At 43.8% G+C, this 26590-nt stretch overlaps 1 protein-coding gene across 1 annotated transcript in view; it reads right to left on the bottom strand.

Moving 5' to 3' along the window:
• Nucleotides 1-1908: 1908 nt before the first annotated feature.
• The window catches only part of RELN (reelin), a 534786-nt gene continuing 510104 nt past the window's right edge, over nt 1909-26590 (bottom strand). Inside the window, exons 55-64 of the mRNA XM_054988081.1 lie at nt 26060-26163; nt 24182-24424; nt 21064-21239; nt 20553-20626; nt 19249-19410; nt 18615-18772; nt 15615-15834; nt 14245-14442; nt 11906-12004; nt 1909-3056 (exon numbers count right to left, since the gene is read on the bottom strand). Of these exons, the coding sequence (XP_054844056.1) occupies nt 2960-3056; nt 11906-12004; nt 14245-14442; nt 15615-15834; nt 18615-18772; nt 19249-19410; nt 20553-20626; nt 21064-21239; nt 24182-24424; nt 26060-26163 (1531 nt within the window). The 3' untranslated portion in view covers nt 1909-2959. The remainder of the gene's footprint in view (nt 3057-11905; nt 12005-14244; nt 14443-15614; nt 15835-18614; nt 18773-19248; nt 19411-20552; nt 20627-21063; nt 21240-24181; nt 24425-26059; nt 26164-26590) is intronic.

Here is a 26590-nt window from a genome sequence, read left to right as displayed (position 1 = left end):
AAGGGAGAGGCAAGGCAGCTGGTGGGTTGAATCAATGGCAGGCACTTGGCACCCTGCGCATTACATGAATGATAAAATATAGAGACAGCTGTTGCTGTATTTCTTATGTTTCAGCCGCTGAGTTTGGCTTCCAGTCCCAGCGCAATAGCACCAGGGCCCTTGTGGCCATTGGAATCCCATCGGTTTAAAGAAACAGGACATAAAGGCAGACCTGATTTAGTTGAATAAGCTACCAAAGTTAATTAAGATGCTCTGAGTTAATAAACTGGCTCCTGTTATGTTACAGCTGCTCAAGAGCTTTCTCTAGGTTTTGTAGAGTTGGGTGGGTGTGTGAGCTGCCTCTCAGATTATTTCCCTAAGAAAGGAAATGTTATGTGAAGTAGCCAACAGCTGGATTTTTAAAAATGTGTTAAAATTCTGGGATTTGTCTAAAGTAGGGTTGCCAGTTCTCCCCAGGGTAACTGGCAGGGGGTGGCGGGGGGGGGGGGCTTGTTGAGTGTTGGGAGAGCTCATTGGTGATGCCTTCACATTACCAGGGACACACTGACATCACTTCCAGCAGCGATATCATCATGTTGCCAGGCCTGGTATTTACACAGACCTGGTATTTACTCTGGTATTTACACAGAACTCTATGGGCTTTGCCCAAATACCATGGCTTCACCTGGTGGCCTGATAAAGTCACCTCCAGATGCATAGGGTGTGGCATCAGTATGTCAGGCTGCTGCCCAGCCTCTCCCCAGTTTCCCGCCCTTTTTCCCTCTGCTGGCCAACTGAGTGGTGGCAGGAAGCATGGGTTGGAGTGAAGGGATCCCCCGCCCCAGCAGGGGCCTGTCAATGCTTGTGTCATATATGTCTGTCTACATATCTGCCATGAGTATTTTTCTGTATTCTGTGCTCTGTACTGATCCTCTGAGAGTATATGAAGTTGCATATCAGTGGCCTGTTTGACTGGGAGTTGCTTATTTCACAGGTGCCTACTGTGGTTTCTACTTTTGTTTTTGCAGCCACTTGAGAATGTGTCCTTGAGTGCCGGCTTGAGCGAACTGAAAATGACTTCCTTTTTTTTGCTTCTCTTCTCCAGTTCTTCTTTACTCCTATCTCAAAACCCCTTCCCCCCCCTTCCTGGCTCTTTCGCGCCAGAATCCTAACTGTCCATATCCTAAAGGCGGGAACTTTTCCCTATAACGAACCCCCCAGCCTTATACACGTCACTTCTGCCAATCCCCTTGTCTGTGTCTGCTGATACTGATGGATCTCTAATAAAGTAACTTTAACTCATACACTGGAGTGTGTGCAGTGGAGTAGTATAGGGATTTATCTGCCAGAACCTGACAGCTAGTCTAAAGACATTTGGGGGGGGGGGGGAAACGTTTGTATATAAGCAGGGAAAAAGAGGTGGTGGAACTCAGGACCGCACAATCATGTCACTTTGGGTCTGCTGGAACAAGGGGGGAGTTTTTTAAAGTTTAAATCACCCTTGGGGAAAATGGTCACATGGCCGGTGGCCCCGCCCCCGATCTCCAGACAGAGGGCAGTTTAGATTGCCCTCCGCGCCACTGGCATGGAGGGCAATCTAAACTCCCCTCTGTCTGGAGATCAGGGGGCGGGGCCACCGGCCATGTGACCATTTTCAAGAGGTTCTGGAACTCCGTTCCACTGCGTTCCAGCTGAAAAAAAGCCCTGCAGATAAGCCAGCCAACTGTTTGCAATGAGTGCTTATGTGCTCCGTTTGTTTCAGAAGCAGACATAATGTTTGCTCCTTCTGACTCATGATTTGCTATGTTTCCTGGGGATGAAATCTGCACTCATAAACATCCCTGGGTCTGTGTGGTGTGTGTAGCTTGCAATCACTCCTTTCCCCAATAAGCAGGGAGAAAAATGTGCCACAAACATTTATTTGTTGACATTATCTTTATTGAAGCATGAGATTTTATCTTGGTTCACTGTAGAGTGAATTTTTTAAAATTATTCATAATACAATTTAGGGCTTTAGGGTCCATTTTTATGTTGCTGGTGTAGGTACAACATTATCAGAAAATACAAACGTGACCTGCAATAGAAACAAATCACAAAAAAACACGAAGAAACGCTCACTGTTTACAAACCACTCCATTACTACAGAGACCAAATGGCAGTTACTGTAAGTAAATCACCCACAGAGAATTGTTTTACTTTTGGACAAGTAAAAGGAGGCTGTTGTTTGGAGGGCGAAATCTATAGTCGCTTAGTGTTTTTTAAAATTTAAATGTTAAGCATTTTTCCTGCCCACGAAACAATACCTGACAGACACATCCAAAAGTGAGAATGAAAGACACCAAGGTCTTGTCCGACCGCTTCCTCGGTTTCCTTTTTTGGATTAGGCGTCGAGGGCTAGCTTACGCAGAGCATTAGGCTTGTAAGAAGCCCGGAGATCAGCAGCGAAACGGTTACAAGTCAAGACAGTGTCAACATGTCATTTCACAGAAGAGAATACTACAAAATAACAGTGATAACTTAATCATAGAAAATATGACACAGAGCCCAAATACAGTGCATTTTAAATACCTATGTGTTAAATATTGTACTTGATTATTGTAGTACTCAGAATTAAAGCATGAAACAGTCTTTGTGCTTCAATGTATACTTGTTCGTTTGTGTGTTCCTTTGTTTGTTTGTTTTCTGGTTACAAACAGAGCCAGTTGTTTACTTCCAATACTGCCACTGTAACTTGCATTACAACAGATCACAATTTTTCACAGACACATCAACATTAAAACATTTACCTATGAGAAAATAAGTCACTTCTCATTAGATCACAGTGCGAAAAAAGTGGTGTAATGCTCTGTCTTGATGGGGGCTTTCAAAATATTCCTCAAGAAAGATGTCCTGATAAAACCAGACTGCAGTGCTAGCTCAAAAAGAACGGAAAGCGACACGTCACATGGTGGGGAGGGAAAGAATTAAAAGGTCTTGCTCTTCATGGGTATCGTCTAAGTGACCTTCGCCTTCTGCTGTAGAAATGCCTGAGCCCATGTTGCCGTGAAAAATTCATCATGTAATTTTGTTTGCGAGTGCTGTTTGATGGAAAGAGGATGGAAGAGAGGAACTTAGCATCCTTTGGTATACATGATGGTAAGAGCAAAGGATACGAGGCTGCCTTCTTTTACAAGCGCACTTCTTGTCTTACATATTCATAGACACCCATACAAACTATGCAAATGTTCATTAATATTATTAATAATTAATAATGTTCATTGCATCATTAATATTACTGATGCCACGGAGCAATCCAGAGAAGGGTCTATTACTTGAAATCCATCAGCATCGACTGACTGTACAGGTTTTATTGTGCAATCAAGACCCATTGATGTCAACAGGATTTAGGCACATGTTGTCTGGCTTCTGCCATCTGTGTGCCAGGCTGACAATAACCAGTCCTTGCTGCATTCAGTTTAGGATGAGAACAAGAGCTTTAAATTACTTTTTAAATGGTCACTTGTGATCTCAACGATGCACGGACAAAACCTGTTCCTGGCTCTGGAAAGCACAACCGAGGGGTTGTCAAATTTTGCTACCCCTGCAAACTGAGTTGCTAAATGTATGGTGCTACCTTAAGATGTAGAAGCAAATAGTGATTGTTCACGACTATGGTAAAAAAGTAGAGACTTGTTCACTGGGTGGATTTCCTGTGATATGTGGATGTGTGTAGGAGGGGGCACAGTGTCACACAGAAACGCCTCAAGGGTAACTCACAGGCCCTCCCCTTCTGTACATCAATATCAGCCATTTTGTTAGGGCCAAACTACAAGCGACGAATGACACTTGAACGGCAAATGTATTCTTCCCTGTTCACTTGCCCTCCACTTGCTCTCCACTCGATCCACTTGCCGTTCAAGTGTCATTTGTCACTTGTAGCTTGGCCCTTATAGTATATAATTTTCAGTGGGCACTGATGCAAATGGAGACACTAAAAGGTCCATAACCAATCCTGCAAAACTGCAGCAGTCTCAAGCAACTTCTCAAGGAAGGCCATTCCCTGCTTAGAGAGGATAATACGCGGCATTCTGTAGTACTGTCACTGGAGGTCCTGTTCTGGTCAGCTTGGTTGCTCTCCCTAGTCCTCCAGAGACATTGCAAAAGCAAAAGGAAGAGTAACCATTCATTTAAGAACTGTGACATTCATTTAAGAACTGTGACACTCATTTAAGAACTGTGATAAATTTTTCTGGTTTAAAATGTCACAACTATACAGAAGTAATAGCTAGTTTAGGCTACTGTGTGATTGTTAACTAGTGTGGAATCTGCGAGTTTCTCATTCATTCCAATGGAGAAAATAGATCCATACCAACAACTTACATCTGGATGTGTTGAGATTGTTTCCCCCAAGCGAAATGACTGACTAGCCCAATGCAAGCACGAACCGTGTGCATGCGTGCATCAGAGCTTTGCTTTTCCTTAGGAAGGGTCACATGAGGCTCTCAGACAGTCAATCAGATTGAGACCTGTTCAGCTTTAACACTAAAACAGCATCCCATGTACCTTCAGACTGTTCACCAGGGCTTTTTTCCTGGGAAAAGAGGTGGTGGAACTCAGTGGGTTGCCCTCAGAGAAAATGGTCACATGGCTGGTGGCCCCGCCCCCTGATCTCCAGACAGAGGGGAGTTGAGATTGCCCTCCGTGTTGCTCAGTGGCGCGGAAGGCAATCTAAACTCCCCTCTGTCTGGAGATCAGGGGGTGGGGCCACCAGCCATGTGACCATATTCAAGAGGTTCCGGAACTCCGTTCTCCCGCATTCCCCCTGAAAAAAAGCCCTGCTGTTCACTATGATAAATATGTTTTTTAAAAAAATGTAAGCTGCTTTTCTATAGGAAAATATACTGAATGCAGTGAAGATGGAACTACCAGTAACATTGGACTAAAAACCTCCATAAATGCCTATCTGGTATCTGGAGATATAATTTTCTTATAGAACGGTTTTATAATTGGAACAGTGCCAGATTATAAGAGGGTATTTTATTCTGAGGGAATTTTTATTAATAGGATTAAGCAAGAGAAAGGTAAATCTTTGCCAGTCAAAAGTAGAATTCCTAATATTTTGGACCAGCTACCAAAGACTCCTCTCGGGTGGCTGCAGTTCAGCAATTTAGTTAGACTTTATGATGAAAAGAGTGATGGATGCCATGGGACCACCTGGTCTGTAAATAAATTATCAAGGGCTGAAGCACATGGAGCTAAACCCACATGAGACGAATTACACGAGGATGCTTAAGTGACGGGAGACGCAACGTTAGCTGGAAGTGTAGTTTGAATTTCACCTCTCTTCAGAGGGTTTGTTAATTTCACCTCTCTACAGGGCTGGCAAGGATAATTCCTCAGAGTTTGTTAATAATTGGCAGAGCCTTCTAGGAGGCAAAGAGGAAATTAACAAACCCTCTGAAGAGAGTATCTTTGCCTGCTCTGTAGAAAAGTGAAATTAACAAACCCTCTGAAGAGCGATCCAGCCAGCTCTGTAGAGAGAGGTGAAATTCAGACCATGCTTCCCAGCTAATATTGTGACTCCCTTTGCTTGAGCGTCCTCATGTAATCTGTCTCGCGTGGTTTAGCTCATAGTCACTCTGTATTACTGGACAATTAGACCTGCAAAAATGCACGCATTTCGGGGTGGGAACGCCTTTCCCCCTTTCATTTCTTGAGTATGATGCTCATACATTCCATCATGAACTAGACTCCCTGTGTAACGGGCAGAGGGCATTGGATTATTCATCATCAATAGATTATTATCTAACTGCCTGTAAGAACTGGAAATGTGAGACAAGAGACCGATTCAAATGCTCCTTTCTTCTGTGCTCTGATTTCACATTAAGAACCACTTTGTATGAATCTCAGTGTTTGTCTTTTGAATATTTAAATTGCTGTGAAAATAAAAATGTGGACTCTTCAAATACTTTCACAGACATTTCTCAGGCCAAGCCACCCAAGAGGCTGCCCTGAACAGCACCTTGAAAAGGGCACAGACCCACCTCTAGGACTCTGCTCATCCCGGCCATCACCAGCAGCAGGGGAGGGGGCTGGGCAGTCTCTACTGGCCTGTAGCACTGCTGCGGCAGAGGCCCAGGGGGTGATGGTGTAACTTACTTGGGGGTGTCAGGACACCTCAGCCTGGCTGTTTGCAACATTCAGATTGACTGCAAATGTCAGGGGCACTGAGCAATCCAGAATTAGGCTCTTCACAGTGAAATTTTAAGCAGAGTTACTCCAGTCTTAGACCACGGAAATCATTTCACACTTAACATGCCCCGAGGATACAATTAAACCTGATCCATTTCAGTTTCAAATACCAATATCAGTATTAGTGAAGTGAATGATCTGATAAATTAAGGGGTATAAAGGCTGCACTGATACTGTGGTAGTGAAATTACTTACCTTACTCTAGTGTAAAACCATTGACAGCAAATAATGAAATACAACACAAATTAGAAAATGTATTTCAATGCATGCAGCACTGTGATTAGTCATTAAAGCCTGATGAGGTTTAGAGGCAATATAGGATTTTTCATCTCTTTTGAAAATAAAAATTAAACAAATTACTTTCTGATATTTCTTAAAAAATTCTTTATGATCATTTCATATTTCAAATAATTTTATAAACATTATAAACGATACAAAGAATATAACCTGCATCACACTGAAAGTCTGGCATAAATAATTGTGGGAGAAAATATACTGCAATATTTTAACAATTTCTTTGCTGTGTGAAAGTAAGATGGTTATCAAAATGAATACACTTTGTCAGGGCTTTTTGTCAGCTGGAACGCGGTGGAAAGGAGTTCCAGAACCTCTTGAAAATGGTCACATGGCCGGTGGCCCCGCCCCCCGATCTCCAGACAGAGGGGAGTTTAGATTGCCCTCCGTGCTGCTTGGTGGTGCGGAGGGCAATCTAAACTCCCCTCTGTCTGGAGATCGGGGGGCGGGGCCACCGGCCATGTGACCATTTTCTCCAAGGGCAACCCACTGAGTTCCACCACCTCTTTTCCCAGAAAAAAAGCCCTGCACTTTGTTACTGCTAGAAGGCAGAATTGATATCAAAATATTGCAAGAAATACAACGCATGAAGATTCTTGGCAATAAACCCTTTACAAATAATTTGTGCCCAAATATCAAATTATCTTAATTATGAAGAGCATGAAGCTAATGGCCATGGAAAGATTACAGCATGCGTATAAGCCCCAAATTATAAAGCGATTATTCCAGTAGTTGGTTTCATGATAAAGGTAAAAGCGTAGAAAGAATTTCTGAGGCTCTGCTCAGCTTCTGTTGGGAGTCACAAACACAGAGGAAGGAGACAAACCCCTTCAGCTATTATCAACATTCAGCCTAGTGCTCACAGTTTTTTAGTAAACGCATAAAGATTTGCTCTCTTCACAAAGAAACGGTTGCTCAAGGTGTGCATGCCAAAAATGTGTGCAGTTCCACTGTGTACTTTGATTATGAAAGAACTGTCATAAAAAGGGAATACAAAGTTGATCTAAACTACTCTGAGAATTACAGAGGTGCAGGGGGTGGGATTCCTGGAAAGAAAGAAAGGATGTCTTTATCCTAGGAGTTATAGATTGGTTGAGGGTGAGGGGGTGGGGAATCTGCCAAGCCAAATATTCCATCAAAAAGGAAACTCAAGTGAAGGGGATGTAAGAAACTTTCTTGCAGTCTCACATAATTTTACCTGAAACTATCAATTTTATTTAATTGTATTCCATATTCAACTATATTTATTCTCTTCTAAGCAGGGGCGGCACAAGGGTCTGCGGTGCTCATGGCTGGCTGGCCGGGTGCCCCCCCCCGCACGCCTGCATGACGACGTCACACGTGACATCATGGGATCGCGCGCGTGCCGCCGCCAACCCAATCGCTGCGGCGGGCGGCCTCTGAGCTCTCCCGCTCGGTTGCCTGCGCCGCCACAGATGCCTGCCCATGCCAGCTGCGCCCGGCCGGGGGCTTGTGCTGGCGCCGGCGCGGGGCGGGAGGGATAGGAGGCTGCTGCTTTGTGGCACATGCTCCCGCCCTCTGCGCCTCCTCCGGCGCTCCCTCCGGCACCCCGTGCCTGAGGCCACCGCCTACCTGGCTTCTATGGGTGCACCGGCCCTGCTTCTAAGCCAGGATTCAATAAGTTCTGAACTGAAGAACATTATTGATCTGGCTGGATTGTGGCCTTTCTTTGCACATATTAGGGTGTGTGTTAAGTTACGGTACTTGTAAAGCTTTCCCCTGGTATAAGAAATGCTGTTAGGTTCTGAATTTTCAGCCCAGAACGTTACTAGTCGAAACTGTTTTCTATGATCAAGAGAGTCTGACTAGGAGACAGAAATGCCTTTTTTTGTTATCTTGGAGCTGGTTTGTTCCCAGTGGGAAAAGGGAACATGCTCTGAAGCTGACCCCTGCTTCTGCCTCTCTCACATTGGCTGGGATGAGGGTTGCCAGCCGAGGGCAAGCAACTTCCTGAACTTTGGGGGGCATATGGCATCACTTTTGGTCACATAGCTGGAACTGGCACCACATATTGCCACAGACACTCCGGCAGCCTCCCAGAATCTCTGTGGGGATTGCTAGACTATTCTGGTGACGCGTGACATTACTTCTGGTTACATGACCAGTCACTGTTTTGGCCTCAAAGAAGGCAGCTCTGACTCTCAAAAACTTACACTCTGAAATTCTTGTTGTTCTCTATGATGCTTCTGGACTCAAGTCTTGCTTTTTTGGCCCATTTTCTCCCAATGCTAGGCAGCAGCAGAGGACCAGGGTAGGAGGGGTCCGACTACAGCAGGTCCCACAATATCTGGTGCCTCAAGCAGGAATGCAAAAACTACACCAAGGGTTGGGCACATCTAGCAAAATGTCTGCCAGCAGACCCCTCGTACCTTACCACAAATTGCTTTTGAAATGCCTCTCGGACTCAAAAGAATTTTATCATGCACAAGGAGGAGACGAACATTTGTGGACCACAAGTCTAGAGTTCCACTGGGCACGCAGAATTAGCAGCTACCTCTGATCTGTACATGCATCCTCATTGCGCATACAGTCTTTAGTATGAATGCTCATCCTGGTTGTGGCAGATGGATCATGTAACTGGGGCATATACATTTATGCATGCAAATATCCTGTTCAGATTCTGGGTACAGAGGGAAGGCATGCAAGCCATCTGGCAAGGCAAATAGATTTGAAGGCAGACAAGGATAGCTGTGTAGACGAGGGAATTTTGGCAGCTCTAGCCTGCAATCCAGAGGCGGGGAAAGCTGTACCTATAATATTGAACCTATTAATGGTGGGACATCTATTCATTTCCATAGCTGGCTGTTCTAAAATTTAGCTGACTCTTTAAGGATTGCCTTCTTTATGAATTGCCATGTTTAAGACATTGCATTTTGATTACATAACTGACTGATATGAATATGTTCTATGAAGTGGCTGTGTTTTCATTGTTTGTAATGTACTTTGAGAACCCACATGGCAAAAAGTGGCATACAAATCTAAATAAATAGTTAGAAATATCTTTCCTGTGCTGTGATATCAAGACTTTGTTTTCTTAATCCTTTTGTTATTCTTTCCATTCCTCTTTAAAGATGTAATTGTTGAAGGGGAGGGTCAGGACTTGCCTACGGTTTCTCTCGTCAGAAACAGAAACCGCCTTCAATTCTAGCTCTTTATGTATGTGTCTGAGCACTGCTCTGCATCTGTATATGATACCTCAGGAAAATCAGGTTTACAGATAAATCAAGATTAAGTTTAAAGATAAGGTAATCTTTATCTTTCTGCTTCAAACGTGAATATCTAGGTTATGGAGGCACAGCCCAGCAAGGTGTGTCACAAATAGGAAGGCAGGCGAGCGCAAACAAGGACTTCCGTTAGGTGAAGGTGGGGATTTGGGGTAGGTGTGGATGCCATGCAAGCAGGTGCCTCTGGCTGCAACGCAAAGATGAAGTCATCGCAGTGGTTATTGCCATTAAATTAGGGCTGTCAAATGAGCTGAAGTACAATTTTAGAGTCAATCTTATTATAAATCAATTGACAATGGCTTGAATTAGCATACAAATATATTGTATGTGTCAGGCATTGTGAGTCATTTAGTAATGAGAACAGAGTCTCCCAATGCATTATTTATTACTTTGGATCATTGTCTTCGAAATAATGGCTCCGATCCAGCTGAAGTTAGTCACAACTCAGTCCCATTGATTTAATGGAGTTTCAGCTGTAATCCTAAAAACTTACCTGGGAGTAAACCTTGCTGAATAAATTGGGACTTTCTTCTGAGTAAACATGCTTAGCATTGCACTTATAATCAGGGCTTTTTTTCTGGGAAAGGAGGTGGTGGAACTCAGTGGGTTGCTCTTGGAGAAAATGGTCACGTAGCTGGTGGCCCCGCCCCCTGATCTCCAGACAGAGGGGAGTATAGATTGCCCTCCGCACCGTTACAGCAGCACAGAGGGCAATCTAAACTCCCCTCTGTCTGGAGATCAGGGGGCGGGGCCACCGGCCACGTGACCATTTTCAAGAGGTGCCGGAACTCCGTTCCACCGTGTTCCTGCTGAAAAAAAGCCCTGCTTATAGTCACAACTAATTTTAGCTGGATTGAGGCCAGTGGCTGAACCTACAATGAAATCCTGCTGTCCACAGGCAAAGCTTTTGTTAAAAACTGATAATTGCCAAGTCAAATATTGTAGTGGTTAATCCTTTTAGCCCTAATTTAAATGTGAATCCAAAAATCAATAGCTCAAAAGCTTAAAAGTGGATGTTATTCAAGCTACATTTTCCATCACGCTGACTCTCGAAAGGTTGTCAATACAATAACCTTGGAACCTATCTATTGGGAAGGCACGCCTCTCTCAGTCAACCACTGCAGCGATGAGTCCCAGCCCGTCATGATACTAGAATTTCAGTTCTACAGGAACTAAATTGTTAGAGAAAAGGCAGATCATCTTTCTGTAATGAATACAGAATGAACTTGTTATTCGGGAAGTGGGGCCCACTTAAGTCAAGGAGAGAATCAGCAGAGCAAGAACATATTTACTCAGGGTATCCTGCTTACAAAAGGGGCAGGATGAATACGGTATTAATTTCTAATGTGGAAGGCCAATTCTTCACAACAGGTTAGATCAGACAAACTGCAAGTTGTTCAAAGAGGCAGATATTTCCCTGCCTTCCCATGACCTTTTGGGGTTCAAGGCAGACTTGGGGATAAAATGCCAAGAGGAACCACAGGCAGGCAAGATGGAAAAGTGAGTGAAATTCAAATGAGTAAAATTGCCCCTCCTCCTCCTTGTATGAACAGGAAGTTTGTTCCACTGTCTTTCCTATGCCAGCAGTAGAGGGAGGTGCGAGTGAGTGTGCCCCCCAGTCGCCTGTCCTTATTGCAGCTCCTGCACCTTGTGGGGTTTTTGTCCCTGAGTTTCCCTCTGCTCTTGGCATCAGCTTTCGGAGCTGGGGCAGTAGTGGGGGCTGCTCAGGGAAAGGGAAAGAAAGAAAAGATCTGCTTTTGCAAGCATCTTGATTTTGTTCATGGGCTCCAACCCAGTATGATTCTTCATTAAAAGTAACACACTATTTTGCATTGTGCTGTAAAGAATGCAAATCAGCTTTACATGCCAACTTTGCACTGCACACATCCTTGTATATTGACAAAGCAAAAGGCACTCATGGTCAGATACGGGAGCACTCTAAAGCTCGTTCAACCATATGCTTTCTCTCTTGCCTTTTATAGCGTTCCTTTGCCCCGCAGCTGAACTCCAAGGCTGGGGACAATGGGGGTTTTATTTTTGAAAGGGGGGAAGGGTCCTGGAAAAAGGAACTATACATTTAACCTTTGTTTCATCCTGCAGCAATATCAGTACTTTCTGAAATGTAGTGGCCACAAGAGATGACTGTTTATACTTACTGAACAACTTCTACGTGGTCCAGTGCCCACTGGTCATGGCCTGTGCCATTGTGGCGGGGTTGCCACCAGCGAAGCAAGACTCCCTTCATTCGTGCTTCCCTGGGACAAGAGACAAAGAAGCCAATGTGAGCCGCAAGCAAGCTCCAAGCCGTGAGTGCATTACATATTGTCCTCAAATGAGGGCAGCACAGAAAGGATTTAATGACATTTCCAGCTCTTGCAGTCAGTCTTTTTATCTGTATATCAAACACTGTTCCAGAAGGCACAAGACATCAAGTTTAACATGTTCTTAGTGATCAACAAACAAAAAAGCCAGATGCACTGTTTGCCATTGTCATGAGTTTCAATGCCACTCCAAGCAGCCTTATTCGATAAATGGATGTTTCAGTGACGTGGCCCTGCATGGCTTGCCAAAGTCAAGCAGGTGCCAAGCTGGGCTCCAGGTGTCATTGTGAAGCCGCTACTGCTTAGGAATACCAATAAAGTCACGCATTACAATTCCCAACACCTGATGGTCATGCCAAGTTGTAGGATCCTGAAGCTACTTCCTGTACAATCTCCTCAGTGCACATGGAGATCCACCGCAGGCCAAAGGGCTTCCCCACGACCGTTTTGGTTCAGGAAAATGGTATGTGGGGAAGGCTGAAGTTTCTCCTCTAACAGCACCACCTCCTGAGTCAAATCATGCCCCAGACTGTTGGGGAACCCCGACCTGACTCAGGGCAGACATAACGTCTGGTCCAACCCTCAGCACAGCAATGTACAGAATCAGTCTGTAAGAGCAATGACATACCCACTAACTGTTACTTAGTGATTGCTGTGATGGTCAGGGCTTTTTTCCTGGGAAAAGAGGTGGTGGAACTCAGTGGGTGGCCCTTAGAGAAAAAGGTCACATGACTGGTGGCCCCGCCCCCTGATCTCCAGACAGAGGCGAGTTGAGATTGCCACATGGCGCAGAGGGCAATCTAAACCCCCCTCTGTCTGGAGATCAGGGGGCGGGGCCACCGGCCATGTGACCATTTTCAAGAGGTTCCAGAACTCCGTTCCACCGCGTTCCAGCTGAAAAAAAAGCCCCGGTGATGGTGAAACTATGTGAAGAACCTCATTAAGTCTAGATATGCAAACTAGTTGTGATTATGTTTTGAACAGAGATTTTGGTTCTGATAAAGAGCTGGTCTGAGGAATTAAATGGCAAATCTGGGGTTCCTGATCCTAGTTTTTCCTCTGACATGCATGTGAGTAGGGTTGCCAGATGGCTCCCCCCAACCGGATGGGGGTCCTGGTACTTATCCCTCTTTTCCTGTGCGTGTGAGCGCTTCCAACCGCAGCATGATTATGTGACTTCCATGACATCATCGCTGGAGAACAAGAGACCATGTGGGCTGGCTGGCTGGCACCTCCCCAGACATATGCGGCGCATCAGGCCAGGCAGGTGAGCGGGCTGACTGGTCCCTGGGCATGTGGCAGGCTGGGCAGGCAAACAGGCTGGCAGCTCCCTGGGCACAAAGCAGACTGGGTGGTCAGCTGAGCAGGGGTACGCGCCACGCATCTGTCTGGCAAGGCGAGTGGACTGGCTGCTCCCTGGGCGAACAGCAGGCATATTTGCTTGCCTGCCTAGGTGTGCTCCAGGCATGCATGCAGGTGTCTGGTATTTCAACTTTGTTTCCTCCCAGATAGTCTGGCAAAAAAATGGACTTTTGGGAGGAAACTGGACACCTGGCATGTGAGGGTGGAAGATATTTGCAGGAGAGAAGGGGCAGAGAAGGGCCACCACAGACCTTCCTCCCAGATACTTTTCTCCTGTTGATTGGGAAACTTCAGTTTGGAGTCAGTTTATGGTAAAGTAGCTGTGGGGAGGAGTTGCAAGAGAGGAGAGGCAAGAGGGGAGAGGGCGGAGCAGTCTTCCTTTCCCCTCCCCTTTGTGCATCTGAGGGAATTCTGAGTTTGCTGCAAAACATTTAGCCCCATCTACGTTTTGCTTGCCTTAATACCGATCACTAAAAAAAAATAAAACAAAACCAGTCTTTCCTGTACTTTTTCATAAGCTTTGAGAATTGCAACTATGGAAAAGTTACAGGTGAATCCTCGGCCACACAACTTCCACTTAAGCTGTACTGATTCAAAAAATAAATATAAGGTTGTGACATTTCTTTTCCTCCCATACCAAATTTAAAGAAGGGATTTAATTATTGAATAATTAACATAGCAACATGACAGTAATAATTTACAGTTTCATCCTCAAGATTAGTTTAGTTTTGAAAAATCCCATCCCCCACTTTTAATCATTGGTTATATTGTTAAAATAAGTTTTCTGCTTTAAGACAAGGTGTGATACTTACAGGGGTACATTGTAAGACACTCTTTGGGCTTGTATAAAGTCCTTTGGTTGATGCTGGGCAATGACCTGCCATGCAATCCCATTATTTACGCTGTACTGGAGCAACACAGCCTTGTCCACCGTGTTTGGATCGCTCAGATTAGTATTGCAGCTGTCGGTTTGTGAGAGGCTTCCAATTTGCAATACAAACATTATTTTGCTGGAATGATAAAGGATGTTGGTGTAAAAGAGGAAATCACAAGGTAGGAACAAAATCATTTCCCAAACAATCTTTGCCATTAGCAAATCAGATTACCACATCCAGGGCTTTTTTTCTGGGAAAAGAGGTGGTGGAACTCAGGACCGCACTTTGGGTCAGCTGGAACAAGGAGGGAGTTTTTTAAAGTTTAAATCGCCCTCGGCAAAAATGGTCACATGGCTGGTGGTCCCGCCCCCTGATCTCCAGACAGAGGGGAGTTGAGATTGCCCTCCATGCAGTAGTGCGGAGGGCAATCTCAACTCGCCTCTGTCTGGAGATCAGGGGGCAGGGCCACCAGCCATGTGACCATTTTCAAGAGGTCCCGGAACTCCGTTCCACCACGTCCCTGCTGAAAAAAAACCCTGATCACATCCTAAATTAACAGCCTTCTTGGTAACGGATTTTTTAAAAAAACCTGTGCCCTAGGGGAGGGCTGATAAAGGCCCAAATATCCTTGTGCTGAACCACAATTTTTTCCCTTTTTACTGACAGAATTCCACCAATCCCACCAAATTCTTTTATGGTGACTGCGAAGACCAGAGACACCAACTAAGTCGGGCCAAAGTGATTTTGCAGCTCGCTAGTACCAACAACACAGCATGACCGAGAGTGAAATAGGTTTGTGCAAGAATATCTAACACATGTATTGTTATTACCAGCAGGGGTTAAATAAGTTTGAATGTGCTCATGCGCGTGTGTTACATTCACTCACTGCTTCATCGGGCAGCAAGATGGCAGCCAAGAGGAGCAATGCAGGTTCTAGTAAGCCTGGCTATAGTCCAGTATCAATTCATGCAAGCAGGACTCCAAAAATGTCCTAAATTCCCCTTTAGATTGTATCTCTTAAAATTAAATTCCCATATTATAAATTAACTCCTCAAAACTATTACACGATCAAGAGTTGCTCTAGCTCCAGCCTGCCAAGGGCACAGTTCATCTGGAACTCATTCCCCGCTCCATAGTGGCGTATCATGTCCCTAACAATCCCCGGAGTCTTATTGCCCATTCTTACTTATCCCCATTCATTCCCACTGCTAATTAATTCCCTGTATGCCACTGCTATCAGTACAGCACACATTTCCTCACATGATCTTTATGGACGGCATTTCAGATTGATGGCAGCACACAATTACCTTGCTCGGGTCAGATCCAAGGGCTTGCTTATAGCTTGCCTTATCTGACATCCATTAAAATACAGAGAGTCCCCGTGTGCGTAGGGTGCCAGCTGTCCACACCCGTTCCCTATAACTCCGCCTTGAATGGTTTCCCAATTTATTTCGGTGACTCTTGATGATTCAAAATTATCTTTAATGTAACTTGGAAGTTCATGGCTGAAAACAGAGCAGTCATCACCTAAAAACAATTCATAAAAAAATTTAACATGGACAAGCATCGCACTACGGTATCGTAAGAATTTAGGCCCCTGTTTTAAGAAAAGGTTAGCCTTAAAATTGTGTTCTGAACTTGAATGGAAGCAATGAGAAGGCTGTGGATGCTTTATATAACACCAGAAGTTTACGAAAAAGAGCTTTTTGTCCTGCCTGCCAGTGTAGAGCACTTTTGAAGCCACTATTTGGGGCAAAATGCATATTATTGTTTTTGACAGTTTGTGTCTTTCCAGACCTGACCTTGGCTCAGTCTGTCATTCATCAACTCTGCTCCCTTCCCAAGGGGATGGAGCCTTGATTTGGATCTGGATCTCAGCTCGTGGGGAGGAAGGGTGCTCCAAGGTGGGTGCTGTTGGTCTTGTTGACAAAAGACAAGGGCTTCCTGATGACGGTACGCGAGTTGGGGACACCTTTCCACTCAATCATCATCTGGTACAAGTCTCTTAAGATTTCAGTTCTAGACTATGACATAACTGTTCTTGTAGGCATTTTGTTGAACTTAGTTGTGTATATGTGGGGGTTTTTTTTAGGAGGGTTGCTAATTTTAGAGCTGTTTGAGTAATTGTCTCATCATAGGGTTTTCAGAGACAAAAATAATGACTACTGAGGAATTACACAATTTTAAAGTTGGCAATGAGGACAGGGATACTGTTCAAGATACTATTCCTTGGCTCAATCATCAACCAAAAGGGAGACTGCAATGAAAAAATATGAGGAAGAAGAGTGAGATTACGAAGAGTGGCTGTGAGGGAACTAGGAAAGATCCTCAAAGATAAAGATGTCTCTCTGGGAACCAAGATCAAGATTATTCAAACTATGGTATTTCCCATTACTATGTATGGATGTGAAAGTTGGATGGTGAAGAAAGCTGACTGGAAAAAAATTGATTCATTTGAAATGTGGTGCTGGAGGAGAGTTTTGTGGATACCATGGACGGCCAAAAAGACAAGTAAGTGGGTACTTGATCAAATCAAGCCTCAACGCTGCCTAGAAGCTAAAACGACAAAACTGAGGCTATCGTACTTTGGTTACATCATGAGAAGACAAAGATTCTCTGGAAAAGTCAATAATGCTAGGAATAGTGGAAGGCAGTAGGAAAAGAAGAAGACCCAAAATGAGATGGCTTGACTCAATAAAACAAGCCACATCCTCCAGTTTGCAGGATCTGAGCAAGTCTGTTAAAGATAGGATGTTTTGGAGGTCTTTCATTCATAGGGTCGCCATAGGCCAGAGGTGACTTGACGGCACATAACACACACAGAGTCATTGTACGCACTGTATTATGTTACCATCTTTGCTGTTTTTGATGCTGCTTATAACTGGTGTTTCCTACTGTTTTAAAAGTTGTTATGGGTTTTTTTTGTTTTATAACTGTTTTTTCATTTTTTTTTCAATGTTATAACTTTTAAACAAACGCAACATTTACAGCTTACGCTGTTTTATAACTTTGAAGACATGAACATAGGAAGCTGCCCTATATTGAGTCAGACTCTCGATCCATCCAAGACAGTGGCCATTTCCACACGGCTCCCTGCTGCTCGTAACAACCCGGAAGATTGCACAAAAAACGCGGAAGATCGCGTTTTCTCATGCGAGATTTGTGCGACGTCAAATCTTGCGCGAGAAAATGCAATCTTCTGCGGTTTTTTTGCGCGATCTTCCGGGTTGTTACTGTCAGGTTCAGAATGCTCTCATGTATGTTCTTGCCTAACCGACTCCATCTTTAATCCTTTCAATGTTTAAGTTGCTTTCTTCACAGGTGCCAAGATTCCCAAGCAGCTATCTCACAGAGAAGGATTGTTTTGGCTACTGCTGTTCCACCAAGAACCGGCCTTGAAGGACTTTCGCTTTCCTAGCTTCAAAGGGATTGTTTTGAGAACTATGGGGGGAGGTTGGGCCTGCTGGGATCTGTTACTCTGTACCTCATGCTTTGCCTGTCATTGGTAACAATTCACATGTACCATCCTGAATATTGTATTCAGGCTCGTGGACTATAATGCATTCTTTCTTCAGTAAACTTTTACAAACAACGGGCTTTTGTCTGATTGCAGAAGGTAGTCTGGAGTAAGGACATTATCTAGCCACAGTTCTGACAGTTACGAGCAGCGGGGAGCCATGTGGAAACGGCCAGTGCTGTCTACTCAGACTGGGTCTCAGGCAGAAGTCTTTCCCATCACCTGCTCTCCGGTCCTTTTAACTGGAGAGGCCGGGGATTGAACCTGGGATCGTCTGCATGCCAAGCAGATACTCTAACAATGAGCCACAGCCCTTCCTCATTTCCATTGTTTTTGTTACATCTATATGTTGTTATGGGTTTTTATTCAGCTTTTCAAGTATTTATTTTATTTTAGAACATTTCTATCCAGCTTTTTGTCTTTTCAGGTCCTCAGAGAGAGGTTAACTATTATAACTGACAATATATATTACAAAACAAATACAAAATCGGCTAAAACTATGCCCTGGAATCTGCGTCTTCCTTACTAGTCCAGGGTTTGCCTACAGGGGCAATGGCAGAGCCCTGTTTTCAGCGTCTCTTCTGAGCACTACGTTGAGTTCAATTACTGGCAGGTGAATGGAACGTTCAGTGGCCGTGATCACTTGCCATTTTGGCAGAGCAGAATATTCTAATGCTGAGTTCCATACACACTCTTAAGGAAAGGGCATGGGAGACTGCAGATTCTTTTTTTTTGTTTAATCTAGAATTATTTTATATGAATTAGATTTAAATAACAAATTCAATGAGACCTTGGTATCCTTCATCACAAATGCAAATGGCGCCAGTAGTACAGTATCCATGGCCGCTGCAGAGTTTTGGGCAAGCTTCTCCAATGTATACATGATCTATAGCCCAGCTTTGTTTTTCTGGTTCTTCTCCTTTTTGAATCCACCGGAACTGAGTTGCACTACAAATAAAAAAGCCCCTTCAGTGTCAGCATTCAGAATCGTAAGTTGAACATTCTGCATACCAAACCACTAAACTTTATAGCCATTTTAGACAACAAGTGGCAACAGGGTTTACACATGCTTGCAGCTGTGATGAGTGATGTTCTATGCATTAAGGTTACAATATTGTTTCAAGTTCAATTTTAAGAGGCTGTGGAGTTTGCAGGACATTAAAACCATATACTTTCTTCTCCCGACAGAAAAATCATCAGAAATGACCAAGCATCATATTTGTACAAACTCTCGTTCTAGTATTCTTATTCTGTGGCAGGACCAATTTATTTTCACTAGTGAGGAATGTCTCCTGAACCACATGTCTCCAGAATAACGTGAAAGTGCTGCCTTAAATTGCCTCTTCTTCTGTTCCACTGAGCAGCGCCGTCAAAACAGATGACCTGGTACAGTAACACAGTGAGATGACCTTTCACTAACCTACCTGGAAGAGACGTGGTCAGGCAGCTGGACAGTTATTCTTTTCCATGTGGAGCTGTTGACAGAGTTATAGATGGTGGCTTCATGGAACTGAAATGGGGAGCAGCCAACACTGTTCGAGGAGGAGGGGAGACACGGTGCCTGGATGAGCTGCCAGGAATCTGACCTGAGGGGAGCAAAGGGAAATGGTGTCGTAAAAGCAGCTGGAAAGAATAATGGAAAAAGTCAAGTACCACCCCCAAATTATGGATATGTTTGTATTTTCAAAATATATTCTTCAACTGTATGAAAGACTTTAACGGTGACTTGTATGAATCTCTGGAGCAAACAGGAGCTTCCTGGCGCCACCTCAGATCAGGAATATGGCATAAGGGGAAGGTTTAAACTGCCCCCCTTCACAGTCCCAATCTGAATTGGGGCCCCACATGCCTGATTTCAGTAGGAGGAAAACCCCCTGGGAACTCTGCTCAGAGAACTCCCCGTGTCTCTTCTATTTGAGCTCATCATAAGACACAAAAGGGGAAGTGCTACTTCTCTGCTCTAGAGCTCTAGAGTGGATTTTCTCTTCCCCACCACAGTCCACGGGAAGGGCGGAATCTAGGGTTCCCAGCACCCGGGACAACCCAAGCCCAGCTGCCCTCGTGTGTGCGTGCAATGCGTGCACGCTCCTGGTGCTGCGTGATGACATCACTTCCTGACATCATCATGCAGGTGAATGGCGTGGGCGGCCTCCCAGCCCTCTGTGCCACTCATTTGCCCAGCAGGACAGGGAGTGTGCGGCAAGCCGGCCACCCCCTCAGCGGGGCAGGCGAGTGGCGTGGGCGGCCTCCCAGCTCTCCGTGCCATTCACCTGCCCAGCTGAGGGGGAGGCCAGCTTGCTGCGCGCTCCCTGTCCTGCTGGGCAGGCGAATGGCGTGGGAGGCCACTCAGATTACCCCCCCTTCCCCCCCCTCAATCCAGCCCTGTCCACAGGAGAAATTCATAGGAACTTGTGTGGCCACCACACAGCAGATCGAGCCTTCACGTTGCTTCGTATCATTCATCAGCAGAAAAGGCTGGTGAATCAGCCCAAATTTCTTCTTAAATGACCAGAGACTTGGACATGATCCAATCTCACTTTATTGAACTATAATTTCACTTGTACTTGTGTGAAAGATCTTATTGTTTCAGGGCATAATGCATTTATGTATTTGACTTCTCTTTAGCCGTAAAAATAACATTTATAGAAGGTTTTTTTTCTTTTAAGAGAAACATCTTCAAGCCCATGTCACAATCATCTCCATTGTGGCCACATATTGTGCGGCTTACCGGGCATCCTTGGTGTATTCTAGCATCACAGAGTGGAGGTCTCCACAAGACATTGCTTCACAGCCAACCACAATCTGAAACAATTAAAAATGTGTTACAATTTTACCTCCCGCTTTGACCTTCCCTTTTTCTTTTCTTCTCCCCTGACCGGAATAATATTTTCTTAGCACTCCTTCTGACAGGCCACAGTATGCACAGATCCAGCATTACTACCTGGGCAATCCTGTGCTTTATCACAGCCCAGTAACAGGAGCGTTACTATAAAGACATTCTGCTTTAGAGGCGGTGACAAGGTTGCCCCAACAAGACAGTCCTTCCCTGTAGCTAAACCTTGGAATAGAAATAAGAGACGCATTCATGCCACTTTGGCACTGCTGTCTGATGCCCCGATGTTGTTCCCATCAGTTCCAGAAACCAAGCTTTGAACTGGGCCTTCACCTGTCGGAATTTCTAGACAAATCTGCTGTCTGTTGAGTCAGTGTTTTAGTTTGGGAGAGCAGAAGGTGCTTACTTTGAACTGCATCATATATCCTGGCTGGATAATGAGCTCCCGGGACGACAGGATATTGTGCGTCCGGTCCTTTTTCTTATTTGGCCAGTAGAGATGAAATGAAGGGTTGCCACAGAATCCTGCCGTTCTGACTGCATTTGGATAGAAACTCCAGTTTTCTTCATGGGAAACACCTTCTATTAATACCAATTAGAAACAATTAATGAAACATACATACTGAAGTTCCAAAAGAAGTTTGGAAAATTATTAGTAAAAGTAAAGTATTAGGCAAACAAGGATGGTTTAGTGTTGGCAGAATGGCATCCTAGACCACAGCATGCCCAAGGTTTCAGGCCTCAGCTTACACACATGCTTACAAGAGCCCACCCCCGAATTTTAGACTATTTCCAGTTGCCAACTTGCATGAAACATAGGGAGCGCCAATTCCTAAGCAGGTTTTTGTGTGTTGGGGGGATGGGGGTGGGGGGGAGGATGCAACTTTTCAAAAGGAAAGAACACCTGGAAGCTTATGCATGCCATTTCCACTCTTTCAGGCAATGTGGCCCAGCTGCCCAGAATCTGTTTGTGACCCGACTTGTTTCCGGGGTTTTGCCAAAGCATAATGCCAGCTGTCAGAGCAGGGCTAACCATTGCTGGCTCCAGCTGAGAGTGAGGTTCAGAGAGTCTGCCTTTTCTGACGCTCAGGAGAAAGAAACAGCCACCCAAAGCTGAAAATGCCGAACCTCTTTTGACATATCCCCATCACACAGCTCAAGCGGAATCAACAACAGACTGCAAGAGAAGAGGGTATTCTGGTGCGCACAGCGGGGAGAGCAGCAAAAAAAGCTTTCACTGGGGAAAATACCTGCCATGCATGTCTAACCTCTCCTGATCGCAAAATTTTTTAAATTTAAACCTGGTACCCAAATCCTTCTGAGTTGGGTTCAACCAGCTTTACTGCTGGTGAAGAAAGACGATGACGTCATCTTTGACCTCTCACAAAGGCTATGCTGAGAATCACAGAACTTGCATTTTTTAAAAGCCATTGGGGTTGTGGGCTGTAGTTTGGAGAGGAATTGATTGAGACGGAGTGAAAATATTGGCTGGATACAACCCATCGTTGAGCCGAAATCCTGTGCAATACTGCCTACTACTGGCCTTGTGCTCTGAGAGCACTCTAAGCACTCTTGGTAATCCTTGCAAGAAACCTCAACGACTGGTTGTTAATGTAGGACAGGGTGTGAGGGGAACAGAGGCTGAGAGGCTAACACGGTGAACTTTCATCCTGATTCTACGCAAGCTTAATAGGGCTTATTCCCAAGTATACACGGGAGTAAGCCTCACTGAACGTGACGAAATGTGGCGGAACAGCCCTGCAAGTACTGCTCCTTCCGTCATCTGAGACGTCCAAGCCTCCGCCCGGCAACGGGCCTCTCTCCTGAATTTTCTGACCCCGGGAGAGGGTTTTGCTCCCCCTTCTGGAACACCCTGGCCCTCATCTGGCCTTTGTAGGAATTACCTGCTGAGAGGATCGGGACTCCCAGCTCCTCTCCCTTGGGCTGCTGTTCTAAGGCCCCACCTCATGCCTGTGTCTCTGCTACCCAGTGTCTGGTTACCATGGGGACTACTTAATGCACTGGTTTCTGGAGACAAATTCTTATTTTAGGGCCGAGGTCAAATTTGAACCAGGGACTTTGTTCTGAACATTTTGGTCTCTTAGACATTGTGCAACACTAACTATAATCTGATTAGATCCAGAGGAGTTAGCCGTGTTAGTCTGTAGGAGCAAAATCAAAAAGAGTCCAGTAGCACCTTTAAGACTAACCAACTTTATTGTAGCATAAGCTTTCGAGAATCACAGTTGCATCTGACGAAGAGAACTGTGATTCTCGAAAGCTTATGCTACAATAAAGTTGGTAAGTCTTAAAGGTGCTACTGGACTCTTTATAATCTAATTGTTTTTTTCCCCTGCCGAAATTCAGTAGTTTAATGTAGACTTCTCATTCATTTGATCTTTAAAAAAAGTCTGATGTGAAAAAATGCAGATGCTCTATGACCTGCTCACCATTTGCAGAAACATTATTGTTCGCTCATTCAGTCTAGCATGAGAAGCAGGCAGATTCAGATTATTTGTTCCTAATCTACCTTCATGAAAAATGAATTATATTTACTTCCGTGGATTGATAGTATTTGCCCGTCTTCACTAGAGTCCATTTTAAATGATCAAGCTATCATGTTACTATTACGTGAAACACACGCAACCATTATTTCAAAAACATTCTTCAACAAAACCCTACTTGCTCGTGGGAATACATTTTTATCCAGTATAAGCAGCTATCAGTAATATGTTTTTCTTATTTGACTGTATGATTACACTGACAAATGTACCCCTCCCCAAAAGTCTAACAGCCATGATTTTGTTTGGGAGACAGCTCTTGGATCTGGGGCCACACTTGTCCTGCCTGCAGCCCATGGTCTCTTGCCTCCCATATCTTTTTGTCTTCCCTCTCTTCTTCATACACTTTCTTTTGAATAAGCTCTATTGAATACAAGGAGACTTATTTTTTGGTAAATAAGCACAAAATCAAGTCACGCTGTGTGATTTGGCGAGGAGGCTGAGACAAGATTTTTTTTCTGTATTTCCCATTTTCAGAAAATGAAGTAACACACAATACCGTTGAGGTTGGAAGGTGGGATAAGATTCAATGGGCTTAGACTGGAGTAATTCTGCTTAGAATTGCACTGTAAAATTATCTAACTACAGCACTATCTCTACACATAGCATATATTCCACTTTGTTGATCTTTTGTTGGAGCTGACCATTTACTGAAATGGAATCATTTTAACCCAATTTGTACTTCATGATCATGTCACAGCTGTGTTAAAACAGCTCCATTTCAATATATGGTGGAAATATTGAAATCTAGGTAACTTGCTTAAAATTGTCCTCTGATTTTATAAGAATGTAATCATTTTAATAGTCTTCCTACAACATGAGTAAGCAAAACTATATTGATACTTAAATTCTAAAACTAATAGTTCTGTATATATGGTTTAAATGAAAGTGCAAACGTGGATGTGAAAGACCAATCACATCATGTGAAACATTGATTATCTCCTTTACAGGACACTTCCTTACCATCATCAAATGTATCTACCAGTTGACTGGGATTAATCTCAGCTCCTCCAATCAATACATTATCTAGAGCCCACTGAGCACGGTCAAAGCCTGAAACCACAATTCCATTGTTGATCACAAATGGCTGCCACCAGCGCAGACGGGTTGTATTGGTCAGGGCATCTTCTGGGAGCAGGATATAGTCATGTCTGATGGAGATGTATTTCTGATAATCCATCTCATGGAGCAATGTCCAAGAGATTCCTACATCACAAAGGTTCAAGTTAAAGCAAGAAGAAAGTCAAAGTCTGAACATCTGTTTTGAGGCTGGATTTAGGATATGAATTCATTTAACTTGTTCCCCACAATTCAAGAGGCGGCCTTAAGACTTTTGCCGTAATACTTTACTTCAACCCCCCCCCCCAGCTTTAATATAAGAATAACAGCAGCCTAATTTCTAAGAGCAGTTCTGAATAAGAGGCAAATTGTAAAACACATGGCCTATTATTGAGGTCATACTCACACAATACCTGCACAATGCCTTGGCTTTAAAGTTTAATATCAGAGCAGTAGGAAAGTCATATTAGCCCTGATAGCGATGTCCTATAAATACTGCCATATAAGCAATACAAATATGGATAAAATCACCATGATCAACAGAAAGATAAAGATAATGCATTGGGTCTAGCCAGCTTTACTGCTAGTGAAAAAGGGAAGATGGAGCCTGTTTGACTACTCAAAAAGTCTATGGACGGACAAAAGCCAGAAGGGACAGGGGCTGCAGTAAGGCAAGTGAGAGAGAATGGGTGAAAATGCTGGTGGGTTCCAGTGCGCAATCTGAGATTTTCCCAACAAAGTAACTCTCCGTTCAGACAGCATATAGAATCATGGTTTAGTTAATTAAAGTATGGTTAGTGTGATTGTCGGAATGCTGGTCACTCCACTAACAATGGTTAGTTAAGGTAGATCAAACCTGATCTAAAACCAAAATTCAGAGTTATTTTAGTCTTAATTATGGTTTCATGAGATATGCAGGTGCAGACGTGCTCGCTTAATCCTGGCTTCTTTCCTAGTGATGCCTTCCCAGGCCTCAGAGAGCAGGCAGTGAAACCAGCATTTGGTCTGGTTTGGTCTGTGAGATGAATCCTGACTTCACAAACTAACCATAGTTAAAATAAGCCATGGTTAAGTGTGATGTCTGAACAGAGCTCAAGTAATAGTGGACAATTCTTACCAATTTCATCAACTCTTAAGAATAAATAGCTCCTTTGTGTTTAATAAGAAATGTGAATACAAGAAAGAACACATTATCCAATTTCTGGAATGCAGAGAAATATTATTCAAGGCGGGAAATTATGAAGGTATGAAAATATATTTTAAAACCTTGGGCAATTGTTTTTACCCAAATAGCTTAGAAGACGCCCAAATTATCTGAACATGCAGAGAAACTTCAATAAACTGGAGAGTCTGTTTACACTCCATTATCCTGACATATGGGACAGATTTAAACTTTGCTGTATTTTTTTCCCATGTTGAGCCCCTTGGTATGTGTGGGCACACATGCTTGCTCCCTTTTATAGCAAATATAAAGAATAAGATTTCATAAGAATTTTTATTAAGAATTTTTAAACAGAATATTAAAAAGATAAAAAGGAAAAATTAAAAAGGACGTAAAAAGAAAAAAGATAAACAGAACACTTCTTTAGAGTCTAGGATTTCAGGTAGCGATTTCAGATTGCTTGGACTTTCATGTAACCGAATTTCAATGAGCCAAAGTCCATTTCCAGTATGAAACATTCCTTTGACTATGCCTCAGTGCAAAACAGATCTTCCTTGAGTATTTTCTGGCTGAACATAACTAGAAAGGCTTGTTAGAAACCATTTAAAATAGCTACTTGCCTCCATCTGTTGAATAATCAAGCAGAACTCCTTCCTTCCGACATGTGGGTCTGTGGCAAGTTGTCATGTTTTCACTACCGATTCTTCCCCAGTACTGTAAAAATCTGGATGAGACCATAGTAATCATCAATGTCCAGTGTTCCCAACCAAATAGTTCATAATCACCCCCACCCACAATAAAATATTTAAGCGGAATTGACAATAAGCACAACTGATGACCATGTAGTAAGTAAGAACTCTTAAACTGATTGCATGGTAAAGTCTAAAATACACACAGAACCAAAACTTGATACAGCTTAATCAAGTCTCCAAAACTAACCTCTCAGTCCTAAACATGCACAATGGTGTGTGTATATACACAGCACTCCTGGGACCCTGCTACTGCTCTAGCACAGTGGCCTGTACTCAATGGAGCACACCTGTTAGCACTTATATAGAAGGAATCAAATGTGCTAATCACCTAAGGAGAATTAGCTGGTGGCCACTAATTTTCTTAAGGACAGGTACCCAGCTTGAGAGTAAAGGAAAAAA

The sequence above is a fragment of the Eublepharis macularius genome, chromosome 9 (genome assembly GCF_028583425.1).
Source record: "Eublepharis macularius isolate TG4126 chromosome 9, MPM_Emac_v1.0, whole genome shotgun sequence".
NCBI lineage: Eukaryota > Metazoa > Chordata > Lepidosauria > Squamata > Eublepharidae > Eublepharis > Eublepharis macularius.
This window is presented reverse-complemented; position numbering and strand designations above follow the sequence as displayed.